This window comes from Onychostruthus taczanowskii, unplaced genomic scaffold (genome assembly GCF_017590055.1).
Source record: "Onychostruthus taczanowskii isolate IOZ18803 unplaced genomic scaffold, ASM1759005v1 scaffold1, whole genome shotgun sequence".
NCBI classification, from domain to species: Eukaryota; Metazoa; Chordata; class Aves; order Passeriformes; family Passeridae; genus Onychostruthus; species Onychostruthus taczanowskii.
In genome coordinates, this window is record NW_024496525.1 from 33223580 (window position 1) to 33244360 (window position 20781).

Here is a 20781-nt window from a genome sequence, read left to right on the forward strand (position 1 = left end):
CTTGTAAAAATGCATTGCCAATTAAAATATGAGAGTGGCTCTGAAGGATTAGACAAATTGAGAAGTACCTTTTGCAGCAGGATGGGATATGAGCATTTTTTTTTTTTTTTTTTTTTTTTTTTTTTGAATCAAGCAAAATCCTGCATGATCCAGTGGGAATGAAAACTCCTGCTGAAAAGCTAGTTCGAGGTCCATGGCATCCTTCTTTTAATGAAAGTTGAGTCTGGATTGGGGTTGAGGTCTCAGAACTCCACCTTAATGCTGTGCTGTGTAAGATGTAGCATCCCAAAGCAAAGCAAGCAAACCCCTTTTTTGGAGAGACTGAGCCCAAACAGGGGCTCGATTGCAAATCTTTGTTACCTGATGCCAGAGCCACCGGGCAGCACTCCTGGGGCTGCAGAAACAGGAACCTGCTGTATCATAGAATCACTGTCCTGGAACAGCCCTTAAAGACCATCTGATTCCAACCCCCTCCCATCTGAGCAGGCTGCTCTCGTCCCCGGTCCCTGCTCAGGCAGCAGCACTGGGGACACCCCGGCACAGCCACCAAGACAGGAGCTGCAAATCCATCCTGTGTGCACAGGCTTCGCTCTGATCCCCCTGAAGCCTCTACAAGCTTCAGGCGGTGGCTCCCAGCAGCTTCAAACAACCGCATTAATCTGTGACAGCCTCCCCTGCCAGAGCGCGGGGAGCGCAGCAGGGGCGGCCCAGACAGACTTTTATGGCCACAAAGGCCACGTCGCACCTGCTGACGGTTGTGAATAGACTTGCAGACAGCACCAGGTGTGCCATTGCAACAGATTGCACAACTGGGTGTGCCTTTCATCTATGTATAGAGCCCCGGCGAGCGGATGGAGCGCGCTCGGCAATTGTCCTAATTTAGCAAAAATCCTATTTGTCCAGCGGGTCGCCCTGCGCGGTCGGCACGTGTATTTCGGGAGCAATTATCTCGGTTGCCCTTGGCCTGGCCCCGGCCCCGGGGCGCCGCTTTTCTGGCCGGCGGCGAGGGGCGGTGATGGAGCGGGGAAAGGCGAGCGGGCGCCGGCCGGGGAGCGCTTCCAGCGCCGCGGGAGCATCCCCGCATTCCCCGGGGAATGCCGCACCCCGCCAGCCCCACGGGGCAATTCAGCTGGCTTGTTTATAGTGACAGTCTTTTAGAGAAGGCGTTTTAATCGTATCTCTGCTCCTGAGAGCTGGGAGCAGCTCAGGGCTTGCAGCCGCTTTACAAATAGGGTCACAAAGAGCAGTGACAGACGAGGTCCACGGACTTGCAAGGTGCTGGTGCCTTCTCTTCTGCCACCAATAGTGAGCCTGACAGCGACACTGCATTGAAGGTTTTATCATTACAGGCTTCATTAGAAGTCTGAGTCATAACTTGGGGTTCATTAAATTATTTCTGCATCTCAAAGTCACATCGTAAAGACAGCAGAGATTCTAAGACTTGTCTTATAAATGTGGACCACTCAATTGTACTCAATAATAAGATGCTGATCTCGTGGGGATGGTGGGATGAGATCAGATCAGAATTCTGCAGGCTGGAGCCAGTATTCATTAGCAGCAAATGGGGACCCTGCTTTATGCTAACTGTCCACCCTCAATGGATGTATGCGTGGTGGCACGTCCAAAGGATGCATCTAAAACGCAGATGGGATTGTGAGATTCCATTAGAAGAACTTTTTCCCTGCCTGGCTTGGCCAATGTATATTGGATTTGCTCTAATTAGGATCTTTGAAATGAGCCCGGATGAGTGAAATGACATTTGAATTGTCCTGGTTTTATTTTTATAAATATGAATCATCTACTGTGTTCAAAAAAAAACCTCAACAAGGCCAAGCCCTTTGTCCCACATTTTCAAACCTTCATAATGGCTTATAAAATCTCCCACCAAAACTGACATGGAAAAAGTAAGAGGTTGAAGACACATTTATATTTCATATTGCAGATTGAACTCCAGATCCCTCATTGTTTGATGCACAGCTTTCAGTACACTGCTCTTTCTGTGGATAATTCCCAAACTGTGGAAGAAAATGGAAGCAATCCTGTGACTGTTTTGTGCGTTTGGGAATTGCACAATGTGGGGATGGTGAGGCAGAGCACAGGGATGGAGCCCTGCATCCCTTGGGGTGTAAAGGCTTCAGAGCCACTGCAGTCCCCCAGGAGTCTGTAGGTGTGTGCCCAGTAGAGCCCTGGAGGAGCAGACTGGGAAGTGGGGACAAAGCTTGTCTGGCTGCCTACATCATGGAGGGAATGCCCAGCTCATGCCACTGCCCTCCATCACCATTATCCACGAGTATCACCTGCCTAAAAACACTCTGGAGCCTGTAGGCTGTGTTGGTGAGGTCACCTCAGAGCAAGCAGAGCACTGATGCCACCCTGCCACCCCTGTGGCTTCCTCCCCACACCCCTCCATGCTGCCACATGTCCCCCTCTTCCCACAGGGTGACCTCCAGCTCTCACCCCACCCCTGGGAAGCAGCAGGACCTGAGGCCAGATTCTGGCAAGCCTGGCACTGCCCCTGGGGAGGTTTGGTACATTAAGAGGCACAGTCACCGCGCCTTGGAGGGGCAAAATACTTTATTTTTCCCAATTTCTGCATTATACAGAAAAAAGATTTTTGACATGTATGCAAATAAGCTGCTGTGCTACCCGTAATTTTGGTGGAATCAAATAGAAACTTTTGTTACTACAGCCTGGAATAAAAGGCATTATTTATTCTATGGACTGTAGTAGTTCACAAAGGCCTCAGCAGCAATCATGACACAGTGTACTAGACAGAGCAGTGGAGACCCCACCTTGAAACACCTTCCAATGTAAATACATCAGACAGACAGAATTTATTTGCTTCTCACAATAACTCAGCCCTTGACTCACCATGCACCAGGCCCAGCTGTGTCTGAACTTCCACAAATAGCCTGACTCCACAGGCAGAGGCTGCTCCTTCTTCAGTGGCTTTCCAAGGACCTTTCCTCCCTATCAGGAGGAGAACCAGCAAGCAGCAATTCTAAAAGCTCTTTTTTAAAAACACCTTTTTTTAAAATTTATACACCTATTGAGATAAGCAGTGATTTAAAATCAGCCACTGGACACCATCAGACACCTCTGCTGCATTCATTTCAGCTGTTAAGTTCAAGTTTGCATATTTGCAGTTCTCTTCTAAACACACTTAGCACTTCAGTACTCCTGGAGGCATTTATAATGTGGGCATATTGATTAAGTCAGTGAATAACATAACCCAGTGCATAATTAAATTGCCAGACTTCATTCTGTTTCATTCATGCTCTTAACAGTTCCACATGACAAACAGTCCACATCCAAACTACACTGATAGAACAAGTACTATATGTTCTAATTAGACCACTTTATTAAATCAAATTATTAAATCAAGACGTTGATTTTAAAAGCCATTCCTCAGTACGTCTGGGCAGGTTGCACAGGCTTTCATGTAAACTGCACAAATCATGATAAAATCACAATAAAGCACTTCCAATCATTAGATTCCAAGAAGTGTTATCTAAGGGATAAGTTCCATTCCTCCCATTTGGGTGGTAAGGAAATAAGAGACCACATCAAACCTCAGAGAAATCCCTTGTGTTAATCACCTCACAGTCAAATTAAAAGAATTCGGCCTCTCTGGTCCCGCTCTAGAGGACAAAGTTTGATCTAATTTATCAACTATTGCCCATAAAGCAAACAAAGAAGCATGTGTTCCAGCAGAAGCCCCCATCCTTCACCCCTCCATCACCATCACTGCTGCCCAGCATTGTGATGGGAACAACAAGGAGCACATAATCTTACAGCTGCTCCATTGTCAAAGTGACACGTTAGCAGGATTTACAGAGCTGTTTGCTTCTGAAATAAAGGTCTGCATGTTCAGAAATGCAAACCCCTCCTCTGCACAGGAGCCACACACCACAGAGAGAGCTGCTCCCTGAAAGCTGTGCTGAACTCAGGAACGTTGTCAAGGTACCTGTGACTATTAAGGTTTGTTGCTTTCTTAAAAAAAAAAAAAATCAAAACTGACAATGAATACACATTGCCAGTATGTACAGACACGGTGAGAGGCTCCTGAGGCAGCTGGGCTGAGGGCTTGGGCAGCTCCTCAAAACAGTGCTGTGAGAAAGGAGAACTGGACACATTCACTTAACCTTGGCACAAAAATCAACATTTGCCTCTCCAAGGCAAATCTCCAGTGATGCCAGTTAGCGTTTTGCTAATAATGGAAATTGTGTGAAGGTTTAAATTCAGATTTTACTTCCAAATTTATTTAAAGAAATATTTCTCTTGTGAGAAGTTGAGTTGATTGAGGCAGGCAGATTTGCAGCTTTCTGCATGCACAGCACCAGCAGAAAAGCTTTCCTTAAAATCGTGGTGCTTTACTTTTTGGGTAGTTTAGGTGCTATGTTGTTGTGGAACCACATGAAGCTGAAGATGACACCCATTGTCTTCGGGAAAGTCTCATCATAAGCAAACTTCATGGATTCTCCTAAAGGTATTTCCACAACTTCAATCAGCTCTCCTTCTTCAGGCTGGCCACCTCCTCCACTGGTTCTCATCTGGTCATTTACTTCTGCATAAAACAAAGTCTGCCTAGAACCTGTCACACCAACTCCAGACCTGGAAAAAAGCAGAGGAAATTCTGGTTTAGATAGAAAGAAGGCAGAAAGGAGCTAGGAATGGAAACCTGGGTCCTTAATGTGGGAGACAGAAATTGATTGAGACAGAATTGTTGAGACAGGAACTGATTGCAACTTTCATGCAGAAATACCAAGAGTTTTGAATACAGCTCCATATAAAATAGATCCATCTTCAAATGTATTCTTTGGAAAGATGTGATTTTGGGATAAAATAAAAAAAGAAAAAAAATTTTGTATTGGTGAACTGTTGTCCTACACACACTGAAGTCAACAGAAGTTCTTCCAGCTGACCTCAGGGAGAGCAAACTGCAGGATGAGTCACAGAGAAGCACAAACAACAGGAAGAAGCTCCCCAGTCTATCTGTGTGCTGTCGTGCTACATTTGTTTGCTTGTTTTTACACAAATATTTCGATTTTTTACTCTTAAGAGGATTATGTCCATTCACAGCTGGAGTCCTCCACTCATGGACTGGATAGGTAAAGAAGGGAAAGGCAGTCTGAGACTCACTCTCTATCCTTCCTGAACTTTAGCCTTGACCCAAATGGACCACTGTAAGCACGCACATGTCCAAAGTAATTCAGTCTCCCTGCTAAATTTGCTTCAGTGGATTTAGTTGAGGATATTTTAGATTATGTAGTCTTTCTTCAGCTAGACTGCTTGCTGTGTATTATACTTCTTATTTGTTAATCCTCTATTTCCTTAGGACTATTTAATTTAGGTATTATTAAATAAGGGATAAGTAGATAATCCACTCATTTAGTCCTTCCAAGAAAATATTCACATTGTAATTGCAATTTCTTCATTTCACATGATTACAAGTGACTTTTCACATTAAATCTGGATCCAAAGTTCACTGAAACTATGAATGAGGCATTAGGGCAAGATGAAAAATTAGCTTCCATATTATTACACATACAGAGGATTCTCAGATTTGTAGCAGTGTTATGATCTTAAGAGTGTATATCCAGATTTACCCAACCATTAGTCAACTAAATCTTTCAGTTAATCCAGCACACATCACACCCCATAGCAGGAATTAATCATTTGTCTCTCAGTTTTCTAAGAACACTGGCAATTATTTTGTTTGAGGAATTAATAGTGACTAGAGAAGCTGGTTTCTAATAGTGACTATTGAAATTGGTTTCTTAGATCAATATACACTTTTTAAAAATAATTAATAGGAAGTGAATCATTAAATTCTTTTCCTTAAATTACTTCTGATGCATTCTGTGACTTTGTACAAGATGTGTCACTCCTCCAGGATCATTCCTGTACATCTTTGGCATTTTCAGGAACTCTGAAGGTTGATACTGGACCTCTTTATTCCAGTGTTAGGACTGGGCTTTTTGATCCATGTTTTAACCAACTGTAAAATTTGCAAGACAAAGAATGCAGTTTGCTGGTTGCCACAGGTTCCATGAAAAACACAGGACTGTGTATAATATATTTAATGCCCTGTTATTTTTTTTTTATTATGAGTGTCAAGTCTGACACCTTCCTCTGGGGTGCCCCACCTGGAGAATGAAAATGATCCTGAGTATTTCCATGTACACTTGATATTATATACAGGTTATACACAAAACCAGCAAATTTATATAAGAAGTCTTCTTCTACAAGAACATTTCGGCTTGATTATTTACAGCATAATCTCCTTCTATAGCACCTGTGACCATTTCCTTATGAAATAGCTACAGCTGTGAAATCAGTTCACTTTCCACACATCTTTTCTCTAAAGTAAAGGAAAACCAATTTCCAAGGTGCTACACTGTAAGACTCAGGATCTTGCCACCACAGCTCAAATAGCAGGATTGATTTCCCGATGGTGTAATTTCTTTGTACTTATTCACATGATACTCCCTTGTTACGAACTAAATACATCAAGAGTAGCTACTACACTTATATACTTGAAAAGATGAAAGTCCTGGACATCAAGGTCTTTCCTTTGTTATGATGACCAAAGTTATGGTATTTCTTCACATCTACTGGCATATAATTAACCACAGAAACAAACAAAAATTTCTAACAATACATATTCAAAGGAGGACATACCCACATGATCATTCTCTCTTACTTGATTACCTAACCTTCTCTTCTCTGGTGCAACTTTGCCACAAGATATTAGCTAAAAAGTAATAAAAACTTCCAAGTGAGCTATAAATAAAATTTAAAAATGCTGGTATTAATACTCATTACATTCTATTCTACTCTTTCCTCCCCAAACCAGCAAATCTAACATTTCTAAGCCTACCTAGAATCCCTTCACTATTTAGACAGATTCACTATTTGCAGTCTGTTGCAGGGTGTTATTTATAGACATATTCACTGCTCTAACTTGTTGTCTAGTCTCCCTCGAGGGAGTTGACAGTTTCTCCCAATTTGATGATACTAAACTGGGAGGAGCTGTTGACTCCTTCAAGGGCAGACAGACCTCAGCAAATTAAGAGAGGGACAATCACCACCCATGTGGAGTTTAACAAGGGCAAGTGCTGGAGGATTCTGCCTCCAACATCCCGACGAGGTGCAGCAGAGGGACAGACAGCCATCTCTTTGCTCCTGTGGCAGCAACAGGATCTGAGGAACCAGCATGAAGCCGAGTCAGAAGAGGTTTAGGCTGGATGTTAGAAAAAGTTTCTTCACCCAGAGGGTGTTTGGGCAGTGGAACAGGCTCCCCAGGGCAGTGGTCACAGCACTGAGGCTGACAGAGCTCAAGAAGCCTTTGGACAACACTCTCAGGCATGGGGTGTGACCCTTGGAGTGCCCTGTGCAGAGTCAGGAGCTGTACCTGATGATCCTAGGGGGTCCCTTCCAGCTCAGTATATTGGAAGTATATCCCTTCCATTGGTCTCTGACTCTAAAAGACTGTTTCAGTGGTTTCAGAAATAAGTTGAAAGATATAGAAATATACTTTATTTCTTAAAAGAGGCAAATATCTTACCTTTTTTCACTTGCTATTTCATTCTCTAAATGCTTTGGCTTACACTGCCAGTTGATAATTTTTGCATAGATCCCCATGGACTGCCCTTTACTAAATTAAATATTCTCCAGTATTGCTTACTGCTGTCTTTCACGACATTTCCAGACTGCTAATGTATCCTGCTTGTCCGTAGAAAATTGCGCAAAATCAATTCTATTCACATTTTGTCTGTCTTAATACCTTCGGCTTTTATAGAAATCAGAAGTTAGGTTTTGTTGCTTTGAAGCTTTTCAGGTAGAAGTAATAAAGTGATTTTCCATATAACCTTGCAAAACATTGCACATTTCAGTGATTTTGGGCACTGGAAGAGAGCAGAGAGGGAGAAAGTGGGTCTGACTGGTGAATAGGCTACAGGAAATATTATGTTTGCAGTGTGCTTTCAGGTTTATCTGTCACTAGGAATTTTCTGTGCTTTTGCACAATTACCTGCACTTTCTGAGCAACTTTCTGTTGCTTAAGGAATTTTGATGTGCCTTTAATCCTATTTATACTCCTCTTTCTGCTGCCGTCTTCTTCTATCCCACATCTATGGCATACACTTTTTCTTACCCCAGTATTTCCCACTACAAATAAAACACTTTTGCCATGGTCTGAAATGAGTCACCTATTAACAGATTACAGCTATATTCATTAGCTTTGCATCTGTGGAAATCACAGGGGTCAGCACACCCGAACTGCAAGTGATGAGTTTCAGCCTGGGAAAGCCACCTTCCTGATAAAGGTGCCTTCCTGGGACAAGAGAGGCTTGGCTGGGGGAGGGTGAGCAGCTCTGAACTCAGCACCAGCCCATGGGGAGACTTCAGGCTTCGGTGTCAGTCCAGGGCTTAGCACCGTGCTGCCCAAACCCAGCAGGTCGTGGCTCACACTGACCCAGACCTACTAAGCCTGGCTTGACCTCAGCTGTTCCAGCTGTATTCTGATGTGTCTGCACAGGGCTTGACTATTTGCCACTGTGGGACAAAGGCAAATGATCTACACAAAACACAGCTCGGTTTTCCTTGCCTCTTCATCCTGAGGACTGGTTTCCTCTGAGAAGCTGATGGTCGTTCCAATTAACAGCTACAGGGCTCACAAATACTCCTTGCCAAGTCATTAGGGCTTAAGCTCACAAGCCCTGTAATTTCAACAGAGAGATTTTAAACCCCAAAACTCTATTAGCACTAAACTTTCTGCATTGCTTCAGACAGTTAGAAACCTCCATTACCTAGGACAACAGCAAGTCTAGGAATGTAAGCATGTCAAAGTAAGGATACCAAAGTCGTATGGCTTTCATCACAATAGTAACTTATATATAAGTTTAACACATCAAAACAAGATTGTGTGCTGCCTTCCCATATTTCATTTTGAATAAAACACTCAAACAGTGAGATTAAATCATGCTATGGCTTTTAAAGCCCTAGGCAACACACTTTTAGGCAATGCCACACCAGAGAAGGAGTTTCTGCAGGATGACTGCGAAGCACTTCTCACCTCCTGCCCAGGGGAGGGACTGGCTGGCAGCACAAGGCTGCAATTACAGTATTTCCATCTACTTCCTCCTCAGACCAGGGGAAACACAGGAGGCAGATTGTCACTCCAGTCTGTTTTGGAAACACGGCAATATCAGCTACCACAAAGCCTTTGTTTAACTGTTCTCTTTTATCAAATGCACGAGGAAATCCACAGCGCTGGAAATCGAGCTCACCAAATGGGACTTTTCACTTGTCCTAAGTTCAGGAGCATAAAGATACAGTACATACATTTTTTATCAGAAGTGGGAAACAGTATCTTATGGCTTAAAAAAAAAAAAGATTTAGTAGTGTCTGAGGCCACAAGTGAGACTGAGTTTGCCAACAGTCAGAAAGTTTTTTCTTCACAATGAGTATGCTCATTGTTCATGTCCACATACAAACATTTTGGTAATCAGAGCCAAAATTCAAAGCTTTGGTTCAGATTAGCTTTGCCTTTTTCTCATGTCTGGGTGTTTGTCTATGCCAACCAATTATCTCATTCGTAAGTATCATGTTTGTAAATATTATATTTTCAATTTGAAGAAACAAACACGTATGAGAATATAAACAGTATTTTATACTCCTCTGCTGCAATATGGAGAACAAATAAATTGACTTACCCTTGTGAAGACTTATTACTTTAGTACGATTTCTGATAGACAGTAATTAAAAGCTAAATTTCTCGTAATGTGTTAATACTAAACAAATACAGAATCTATACACATCAACATTCTTATCAACACAGAAATATATATTTTTTTTTTGTTTTTAATCTTACTTGGTAATGTCCAAATTCCTGAAAGCAATATATCCTTTGCTAAGACATAAGCCATCTGGATGCAGAATTTGGGTATAGAGTGAATACATAATTCATGTTTACAAATAAATGTGACACAAATCTCTGTTATTTATGCTTAAATCAAGATCCATTTAGGCATGCAACATGTAAACTGATGATCAGTGACATGCAGCTCCTATTGTCACTTCTTAGGACCTTTGTACAGTTCTGACATTATAAGCAGCAGGTGCACGGAAAAAAAGCACAGAAGTAATTAACATAAAATTATATTACATTATGCCATCACCCAACAGGTGTACTAGCAGGTGATCTTTCTAATTATAATGCAGTCTAACATTTTCAGGGCTATTATTCTTTCTACATAAAAACCTGTGAATACAAACCATTTTTACCTCATTGCACAGAGGCTAAAAGCCATGGCACAGTAATTGGAACATCCAATATTAATTCTCTGAATGCTCTTCTTGTACACTTTGGGGAAAAAAACAAATGTAGGAAGATTAAAGTAAGTACCTATTTTAATATAGTCGGTCCTTTAAACTAATCCATCTGATTTCTTTGCAGTGGGGCTGAAAACCCACAGCTCCTATTGTATCCAGGTCAGAGCCAAGATTTTTTTACAGCCTCTGGGAGAAATGAAAGATGTAATGAAGGGAAAAGGAAGCTGAACTAGAAGCTCCAGTTCAACTCTACCTGATGTTCTGAGGTGTTACTGAAGTCCAATTAATTTTATAAATATTCTTCAGGACAACCAATATTTTCAAGAACTAAAAGAAAATACTTTGAAATAGCAACAATAACATCAGCGACGACAACAACAACTTATTTCCCTGCCCCTGTCTTGTAAGGAAACATGTTTCAAGGCAGATAGCTGGAAGCAGTTCAGCCCAAGAAACTAACTCACAGCTGAATTTCAGCACATGGGATTCAATCAGAAAACTGATGGGATACCATGACAGAGAGAAAATTTGTTATATCTGGTACATGAGTAAGTCCAAAGTAAGACATTCACTTAAAAAAATTTGAATTTGTGAAAAAACCCCTAAACATTAAGGGAAGCTCACAGATTTCTTTTAGAGTTTTTAAAAATGTTGAATTTAACTTCAACCTTTATGAATCCACAGTATATAATTATAGTACAATAGGACTAGCTTCATTTTGTTAATTTATTATTGCACCAGCTAATTCCTTTATACCTCTCACATCAACCACCTATGCTGTTTTTCACTGATGCCATACATACAACTGACAAGAATTCAAGACATCAGCAGCCACCAAAACTTCTTGAAGTCTCAAAAAGTGAATTAGCTGCTGCCATAATTCAAACCAACCTTTTTGCCATACCAAAATGAAGTTACTGGATGCCAAGCACAAAAGTAGAAATTTGTGGAGTGATGATACTAAACTCGCCACACAGGCTGCAAACAATACAGATTCTTTTCAGAATGATCCCTCCTCTGTCTACACAGCAACATGAACCATCTGCACTTCAATTCTCCTCCTGTCTGGTATTTTTCTATAATAGGAACAGATATTTCTGATTTTTGAAGTGTGATTCCTCTGTCCTCCTCCAGTCAAGTTCCTCTAAATATGTTTGTGTTTCTTGTTATCTGCCCCCAGCCCAGCCTCCTTCACTCACCCACACCATACTGTCCTCCTGCTGCTGGAACAGTTTGTTCCAAAGACTCTTACTCAAATGGCCTAAATTCCCCAACTCCTGGCTTCTTTCCTCATTCCTCATTGACTTCACAGCTCCTCTGTGGATCATTCAAGGTAATTAAGTCTGAGATGTGCTTAATTCACTGTCTGACTTCCATGTGATGAGAATCATGTCACTGGAGCTTTGACAGAGCTTAATAAGGGGGTCCAGTGCGTGTATGAATTACCTGTGGCAGTACTGGGCTCACGCTTCCCAGTTTAGCTGAGAAGCACTAAAAAAAAAAAATGCCCCAAAACCACTGCTACAGGCCCTGATAATAAATGAGGAAAATCCCTGCTATCTTCAGATTACCTCTAACCTATACAGTTATAGAAAAAAGAACAGAGCAAAGTTTAATGCAGTCTAAGTACTTTCCTCATTTCCTTACAGAGAATTCTTCTCTACCACAGTGAATGTACTTTCCCCAGGTACATTTAGTTCTCGGCCTATGATTTTTCTCTGTATTGTTCCTTCATCTCTTCTTCCTCTTTTTCCACTCAAGGCCTTAATTTTCAATTCTTCCCCATAGTCTAAGTTCTCCCTATGGATTGTCCATGCTCTATCTTTCTTAATCCATTAGGCACAGAAGTGTACTGACCTTCCTAGCCAAAACCATTTCTCCCTTTACATTTGATGCGTCTTTGGCTCTTCATGCCCTTCTGTCAGCTCTAGCTCAACTCCTGCTTTTATTCCAGGTAGGCAATTTCCTTCTGATGACCATGTTTCCAGCAAGGGGTGTCATTAGGAGTATAACTCCCTGCTTTCAAAGGCTGTGATGACACAGAATACGGACAGGAGGTGAATGACAAGGCAGAATCATGGAATATTCTGAATTGGAAAGGACCCACAAGGATCATCAGGTTCAAAACCTAGTTTTGAGACAGGAGAGGCATTGTGGAAGATAAATTATATCAATAATGCAATGCCTCTGCAAAAAAGGCAAACAACAAACTCCAGTATATAAAGAATGATCTGTGAGACTAGGGGAGATAATGCTTCCACCCTATCCAGGAAAGCCCCCACTAAAGAACTGTGCTTCACTTTGGGCACTAAATTTTCAAGAAATATGCAGACCAGCTGGAGAGAAGGCAGAGGACAGCAGAAGGAATGATCAGATATCTAGAAAATATGATCTGAAGAAAAAGACTAAATCAATTAAAATAGTTTTGCACAGGCAAAAATAAAGTAAAGGGAACATGCTTTACCAAGGAGGTGGAAGGGGCAGAAGTACTTCATGTCCACTGGGGACAGAGTACTAAGTGTCAGTGTTGAAGTAAAGAAAGGGAAATTTAGGCAAGACATGAAGGGAAAGTTGCTTGTGGTAGAGACAGATGAGACACTTCAGACAGAATGCCAAAACCCTCTGAAAGAGGCCACGGAATGCTCAGATTTGAGAGAAAGCACAGATGCACATCTGTCACAACTGGTGCCAGTCCAGCAGAGGCTGATCTTTGGAAGAGGAGCCATCTAGAGAGAGCCCCCCAAAACTCTGACCTGAGGCACTGGATCAATAAATAATGCAGAGCAGCTATTACACAGATTGCTGGGATGGGAGACAAGACTAGAAGTGCAGGATGCACTGCAATTGTAATGGCATCCATATGCATTAATGCAATGGTTTATGCCTGTGCTTTGTATTGACAGTCACAGCATGAAACAGCAGCATAAGCCACTTGGAAAAACCTGTTGCACTTAGAAAAAGCCCAGGAATTCTTATATGTAGTGCAGCCATTACAGAAAAAATGTCATAAATGAACTGATTACTTCCTGTCCTGGCATCAAATCCTCAAGGATCAGAAAGATGCCAATCCTTGGCTGAAGGAAATCAGGACACTCCTAATAGGAATACCAAAATATTTGGAATAAAATCCTAGTAATAGAGCATGGGAAATCACACCCTGTGAAATATTATCTTTGAGGTTTTAAACTTTCATATTAATTTAAAAATGTAAAAATTATACAGGCCCTTCTGACTTCAGCATGGATGTCCATGGGCAGAAAGCTGTGTCCACATGGACAAAGGAGGATTATGAGCTCTTTGCAAAGGTCTCAACAAAGAAAATCCCAATTGTATACACTCTTCACAAGTCAGTGCAATTAAAAAAAAAAAAAGGCAACTGAATGAACAACCACCTGTAACATATAAAGACATTTATCAACACCAAAACACAGAGAGTTTATGCAGATATAAATCATTAATATTGGGTCAAGCTTTTGAACTTTTGCACTAAATCTACAACCTTCTACAGGAATTGTATTCTACTTTTCCTCTTTTGCATTTGTATGCACATACATACACATACATATGTATATATCTGCATGCAGCAGCCTGTCAGTGTCACCCAAGCTATGAAATTCTATGGACAGCTTTTGCTCATAAATCTGGAAGACACTTTTTCTTTCAGTAGAACAAACCCTTAATCTGGTTTCAATGAGTTGTAAAAGACAGCTCCTGTGATTCACCCCCTCCCCTCAACAGAAGCACTGCTTGTTAATCCAGCAGGAAATAACATTTGCCAGGATTGACAGCTGTGGATTTGTATTCAATTCCCAAATTAAAAACCAATGACAGTGCCTAGTTCAATGGAGTTGTCAAGTAAAATAAAGAAAGTAAAAAAAACCCGCTGCTTTTTCTGTAAAATACAAACATACATATATTTTGGATAACAATACTAAAAGCTGGGAATGTGATATAATAGGATTAAAGCTGTATGCAAAGTTTCTCTTTGTTTGTGGTTTTTTTACCAACAACTCACGTTTTGTATTTTTCCACTTACAAATTAATTTTTCCCTTTATTCCTAATAAATGCTTTAAAATATGTTAAAAACTATTTTGATAACTCTTTGTAACCCTGCAAAAATACAATGTAATAATTTTCACAGTCAAATCTGCGAAATCTTCATATATAACAATAATTATTGTCCAACTCAAAGAAGCTTTAATTACAGACCAAATATTATGAAGAGATCTAATGCCACAGGTTCTCATGCTTCTGCAAAATCATGTTAAAGGTTAATCAGAGAGCATCTTGGGCAGTTTCTATTGTTAATTTGAGTAATAAGGATCAGAGGTGGAAAACACCCAGTATAGTAAAGATGGGCTGTTTTCTGGTGCTGTGCCAAACTCTGAAGAGCCCAATGCAACTTCTTCCCTTTATAACAGTCTTTGGTATAAGTCACAATGGTATGATTCTTCCTGGGAATTCAACTCCATAATTATCATATAGATTAGATATTTCTAATTGCTTACATTCCTGTAAATACTCCTCTCACTTACTAAAAATTACACCTTTCTTGTACCTTCAGATGCCCAGGTTCCTCCAACACTCTGCTTAAACAAGGCAAGAGGGAACACCCAAGCCACTTCAGCATCTGTGAAATGACAAAATGCTAAGTGTTGTAACTTGCTGCCCTTTACCTGTAAGAAGTGATCCTCCTGAGGTCTGCAATGGAAACACAATAGCCACACTCTTCCAAAACTTCCTCACAAGCAATTTCTTCTAAAGAAAGGCCTGGTTTGTCCACAATGCCAGCACAGAGTTCATAGGTCACTCCAACCACAGCAGGTAAGGGATTTTCCAGGGAAGGGAAGCTCTCCTTATCCTGATTCTCAAAGACTTGAGGATGATGCCTTTCTATTTCACACATGTAAACAGCTTAAAAAAAAAAAAAAAAAAAAAGAAAAAAGAAAAAGAAACAAGGGGCAGTATGTTAGTCTCTTCGTATTAAATATAAAAAAGGGCGGCAGACAAATTTTGCCTGGAATTTAACAACCATGAGAGTACTTGAGAGTAACAAGGAATTCAGCTGTGTTATCTGTTAAAATAATGACACACAAAACTGGAATTTTAAAGAACAAAGGTTCTCTTACCATGTCCGTAAAATTATTCTTTAAACTCTTATTTGTACTTGCATCATCTGAAATGAATTCATGCACACCTTAAAATAAACAAAAATTGAAAAAGGAAGCTAGTTCATTCAAGAAATTGAAATGCCAGAAGCACCACACAGCTCCCATTTTTTGGGCAATGAAGATATTGGGATTTAATTTAAACTATGCAGTTATCTTGCAGGAAAGTTGGGTTGCACATGAAGTACCATGTGCACAATGATGAGTCTTTCAGCCTGTCAACTCAGCTGTTATTTAGAAAGGGTATGAAAAGCATGTATGTTTGTCTGAAAAAAAAAAAAAAATCCTCTTTTGAACATACAGTTCCTTGCACAGATTCCTGTGTGGAGTCTGAAAAAGACTTCTTGAACTAATCTACAAACAGCTGCCACTGTAAGGCACTCCTAAAGAAAGTGCAAATGTCAGATTTTAGTCCTTATTTAAGCAAAACCTCTCACTGATGTCAACAGAAATTTTGCCTGAGTGAGAACTGCAGGACTGGATGTCAACACACAAAGAATCCCTACTGACAGACAACTCCAGATCATTGCAACTTTAATATACAGGCATAATTCCACTTGTTTTTTCCTTGAAATTTCCTCATGTCTATCCCCTTGCTTTTCATGAAAGGTTTCCAAGAGAGTGTTATAAACCACCCTGAAAAAAACTGTTTTAAACTTTGAACCTATTTTTATTCCATTAAAATATTTTTCAAACATATTTCACATACACGTAACATGGTTTTCAGATTAGTTTTTCTTTTATTTCTCATTCTAAATCTTGCAAAATTGATAAAATTTTTGTCCTTCCAGATACTGTAGCTTTGTATTTCTTAAAACAAGGTCTCTGGAGAAATGTTGTTGCATAACAGTGAAGTTCCACAGTGACTTCTTAAGCACTTGGTCTCTGAGGCAGAGTCTAGACCCCAGCAATTTGTGCCTGGGCTCTTTCTGCAGTGCTCATTTTGACCCCTCAGAAGTGCAGAATAGCAAGATCTGCAATTGAAAGGGAGATGTCAAGATCAGTCCAATATCCAAAATCTAATCTTCCTCCAGAAGTTAAAACTTTCAAAGCTGCTAGTCTTACGTATATCCAGGTCTTTGAGATTCAAACAGGTTTGGATTGGAGTTTCCATTTCTTACTTGAGAGACATGATTTAGAGCTCAAGGGGTTTTTTTTAAGTGCAGCATGAAGCCAGAAAAAATATACCCTGCCAGCTCTAAGGGACAGCTCCTTGAAGGGTGTCTATTGTCATTATTCCAAAAACTTTTAAAAGCTAGGAAAATTATCATAAATGACAACCACATCCAAGATTTCTCTGAGACGAGCCAAATCCTCTGAAAGTTTTATTTCTTTTTTAGTACTGACATACCCATATCAGATAATTAAAAAAAGAACAACACATGCATCCTTTAAAGGCTTTGGATACTAAAACAGGATGGAGGTAAGAGTGTGGGGTACAGACATATGAAGCTGTGACTTAAAAGTGTTAAAACTCTTCTGTATCCCTGAAACCTATCCTGTCATTCCATTGGGCACCTGCAATTCTCCTCCCTCAGCACAAGTCACCCCACGTAGATCAAAACCTACATTCCCAGAAGGACCTAATTCAGAGTCCTCTTCAGAGCAAAGTCCTGTGATATGGCCACACTTCAAGCCCAGGAACAGTTTTGCTCTGTAGATAAGGAAGAAAAGAAGCAGTACCAGCCACTTCTGTAAGAGCCCAAATATTAGAGCATTCACCAACGAGTCTGATTATGAATTTAGTATCATCTGGCTTGCAAAAGTTCAAACTCAACTCTCACAGATAAGCAAAGCCTAGAAAGCCAAGCTGCCTTCTAATGTCAGGGAACAGAGAACCTCCCATAACTCTCTTGAAGGTGCAAAACTGACTGCACAAGAGATGCACTGGATGATAAAGAACTGGATGGAAAAGCAGTGTGTGACCTACTGGCTAAGGCATACTCTTCAGAGGGAAACCTGTGACCCTCCTCTTCCTCACCACAGGTTGTCATCTTACTGCAAATCCATAAAGAGTTTGGAAAGCAGAATCCAGAAGCCCCAGCACAGTCACCCACCCACTTATCCCATGTCTGTTGTTCCCTTGTCTTCCAATGCTTCCTTGGCCAGGAACTGCCTCTGCACCATTGCTGGGCAGTCTCCTCCATGGCCAGATGGCCACGAGCGGCAGCACGGTGAGGAACCAACCTGTGCCAGGGCAGCTTCTGGCTGCACATCAGGAAGAATGACAACAGAAAGGGTTGTCAGGCTTTGGAAAAGGCTTCACAAGGAAGTGATGGAATCCACATCTGTACTAATCACCCTGGAGCCACTCGGCTGTAAGAAAGGTTCCACTCAGAGTGGAAACTCCAGTAGAATTGATGTTCTCACCTTCTTTTCTGTAACGTGGGACAAAGGATAGATGGTTCAACCAAAGGGAGCAAAGAAGATCACTGCTGTTATTAAAAGCAGCCTTTGTAGGTGACACATACAGGGACTTGTTTGCTGTCCCTAAACAGAAGAAAACAGTAGGGACTGAGGAGCCAGTGGGAAGGCAGTGTCTGGGAAGGCGCTGGCTCCTCTCTAAACTTCTGACCGCACTGGTGTTTCCTACCTCCTGAAATGGAACATGGCTTATGATTCAAATCTTTGATACTGCTTATTTTAAGTCAGTGGAAAAACAAACATCACAATCCATTGAAACGTCAATATACTTACAGTTAATAAACCAGAGTGCCTTTTCATAGGTCCCAACCCTCGCAACATATAATTTTATTATATTTGAAAATGTGTGGTCAATTGTCTACCAAAATAAGCATTGACCAATACCTTTGCAAATTAGTCATGGGTGAGGTACATATCCAGAGATGCTTATCTTTCTTCTCTCTGCTCCTCCCAAATGTGTGATTTCATGATCATTCAGGATGATCTAACCCCAGAGCACACTGTTTGCCTCACTGGTTGTGTGCTTCTGCCACCCTCAAGTCAGCATGAACTCCTTCAGCTCCCTGCTCCTCAAAACCTCCTGTCTGCAGCCATTCTGCTGTGGCTGCATAAGGGCTGCTGCTGCCAAACAGAATGGGAGGGATGAGTGCCTTTACAAGCAGCACAGACACCAGTGGGAAAAGCTGCTCCTGCCAGCACAGCCTAGGGAAAGGCGAGCACACATGGCACCAGCACACGTGAGGGGACGTGCCTGCAGAGCGAGCGGCAGCTGTTCCCTCCCAGCAACGAGAGATCGCCTTCCTGGTGGGACCCTGGTGGGATCTGGCAAGGAGAAAAGCCTCAGCCTTTGTCTTAGCTTTGTGGAACAGGCACCAGGGTAGACAATTACCATGGAATGGAGATATAATTATAAATATAGGGATGTGAGTAAGGGCAGGGCATGGTTGTGGTCACAGAAGTGCTGTGGGGTATCTGACTGACCACTGGCCAGGTGTCTGAGCAGCTCCAGACTCTGGAATGGTTTAATTCCAGTCTTTTGAGGCTGACTTGACACCTTCATAGAGATAATGCAATGAATGTGTTGCTGCTCAGCACATATATATATATACGTGTGTGAATATATATATATGCATGCACACACATCTCCCTAAGATTGCCTCAAAGAGAGCAAGAGCTGTGGGAGCCATTTATTCGCTGGCAAATAAAAGACAGTGGATTAGTGATGAACAAATAACCAAACACTTTATACAAGTCAATTAGCACTCGACGAGAAGGATGCACTCTCAATGTAACACTGCTGCACAGCACTGGAGAGGCTGTAATCACTGTCAGGAAGAAAGGGCAGTGTGACACTACCCTAGAAAGTTTTCTATAAAGTCTACCATGAGCAGTCTTGAAACTGTCTCTTAGCAACAGCCAGTGAAATACCTTGTCATTTCTTTTAATTAAAATGCAGTGAATACGCATTTCATTTTTAACTTCCAGAAAGTAAATATTGCTTTGAGTGAAAAGAACTGATACAAAAACTCAGAAAAAAAAAAGCGTATTAACCTAAATTCATAATAACTGGTAAAATGAAGTTGTCCACATACTGGTAAAAGAGCATACAGTCCTGAATCTCCCTCATTTCAAATTCCCAACTGCACAATGCACAGTAAGACAGTACAAATAAAAAGAATATTTAAGATGAAACAAAATAAAAAGGAAAATACTGTGCTTCTGTACACATAGGTCAAGAAGGAACTTCAAATTAAAGCAATTTCTTGCACGATCATTGTAGAGTTGTAATTTAATCCAAAAAAGGACAATAACCAGCCCAGAGCAGAATGCAAGACTAACCCGATCATTCATTTAATCTGTAATGGAAATTTCCCTGGTTAGAAATAATGACTGACTGAAAAGGATGGGCTATCATACAAAGAAACAGAATATAGAACAAGGATTTTATCACCACAGATGCACCAATTTTTAACTGCTAAACCCTTAAAAGCCTGCTTCAGTTGAGAGTAAAAGTAAATGTAAAAGAGAGGATTACCTGGGCGGAACTGCTTCACCACAACAAAGCACTGCCGAGAAGTATTAAAGATCAGGATTGACACACTGAGGAGGAAGATAAAAACACCAAAAGATCAATGCTTTATGAAGGATTAATGCAGAACTATTCAACTTACATCTTGTGAATTTAATTTCAACTACATAAATACATGTAAGATTTATTACTAAAGCCGCGACGCAGCAAGGTCCTTGTCCAAAATCCATCTACAGGGATAGATAATGGATCATGTTCCCAAAGCCCATGACAATTTTGCTCAAAATTAAGTCCCTTTTGTCTCCTGGCATGCAAAATAAGCACCAATCAATTCCTTCTTCCTAACAGGAAGACCACCACCACCTCCTCTTCCAGACTAAGAACACTGGTACTAGATAGCAAAAAATCCGTACAAATAAAAACATTTTTTTCCCCTTATATCAGTCTCAAATTAGGATAGTCAAAACCTCAGGCACAGTCTAGTCTCCTTCAGAGACAGTGACTTCTGTATAAGCACAGAGCATCTCCTATCTGCAGCTTCTTGCTGAGTCAGGTTTCTAAACAACACCATCCAAGTCCAATTTTGTATAAATTTAATCCAGCAGCTTCACCTGCTACGTTCAGTGGTTGCCTGCACTATGTGTCACGGGGACACCTGATGGGCTGAGCATCTGGACATGCTCTGGATGTGTAGAGTACTGATGCTCTCTGCTTGCCTAACACACTCCCAGGTTTTACTAAATGAAAGTTTAAGAAAATGCAGACTAAAGTTTTTCTCCTTAGTTGGTTACCCACTGCCACCTGAAAAAACAAGTGTATAT

The 20781-nt window shown here is 41.0% G+C and overlaps 1 protein-coding gene across 1 annotated transcript in view; it reads right to left on the reverse strand.

Annotated features, from left to right (window-relative positions):
- Positions 1–1844: 1844 nt before the first annotated feature.
- NUDT14 (nudix hydrolase 14) overlaps positions 1845–20781 on the reverse strand; it is a 59331-nt gene continuing 40394 nt past the window's right edge. Inside the window, exons 3-5 of the mRNA XM_041401954.1 lie at positions 19967–20031; positions 15016–15253; positions 1845–4614 (exon numbers count right to left, since the gene is read on the reverse strand). Coding sequence (XP_041257888.1) covers positions 4374–4614; positions 15016–15253; positions 19967–20031 — 544 coding nt within the window. The 3' untranslated portion in view covers positions 1845–4373. The remainder of the gene's footprint in view (positions 4615–15015; positions 15254–19966; positions 20032–20781) is intronic.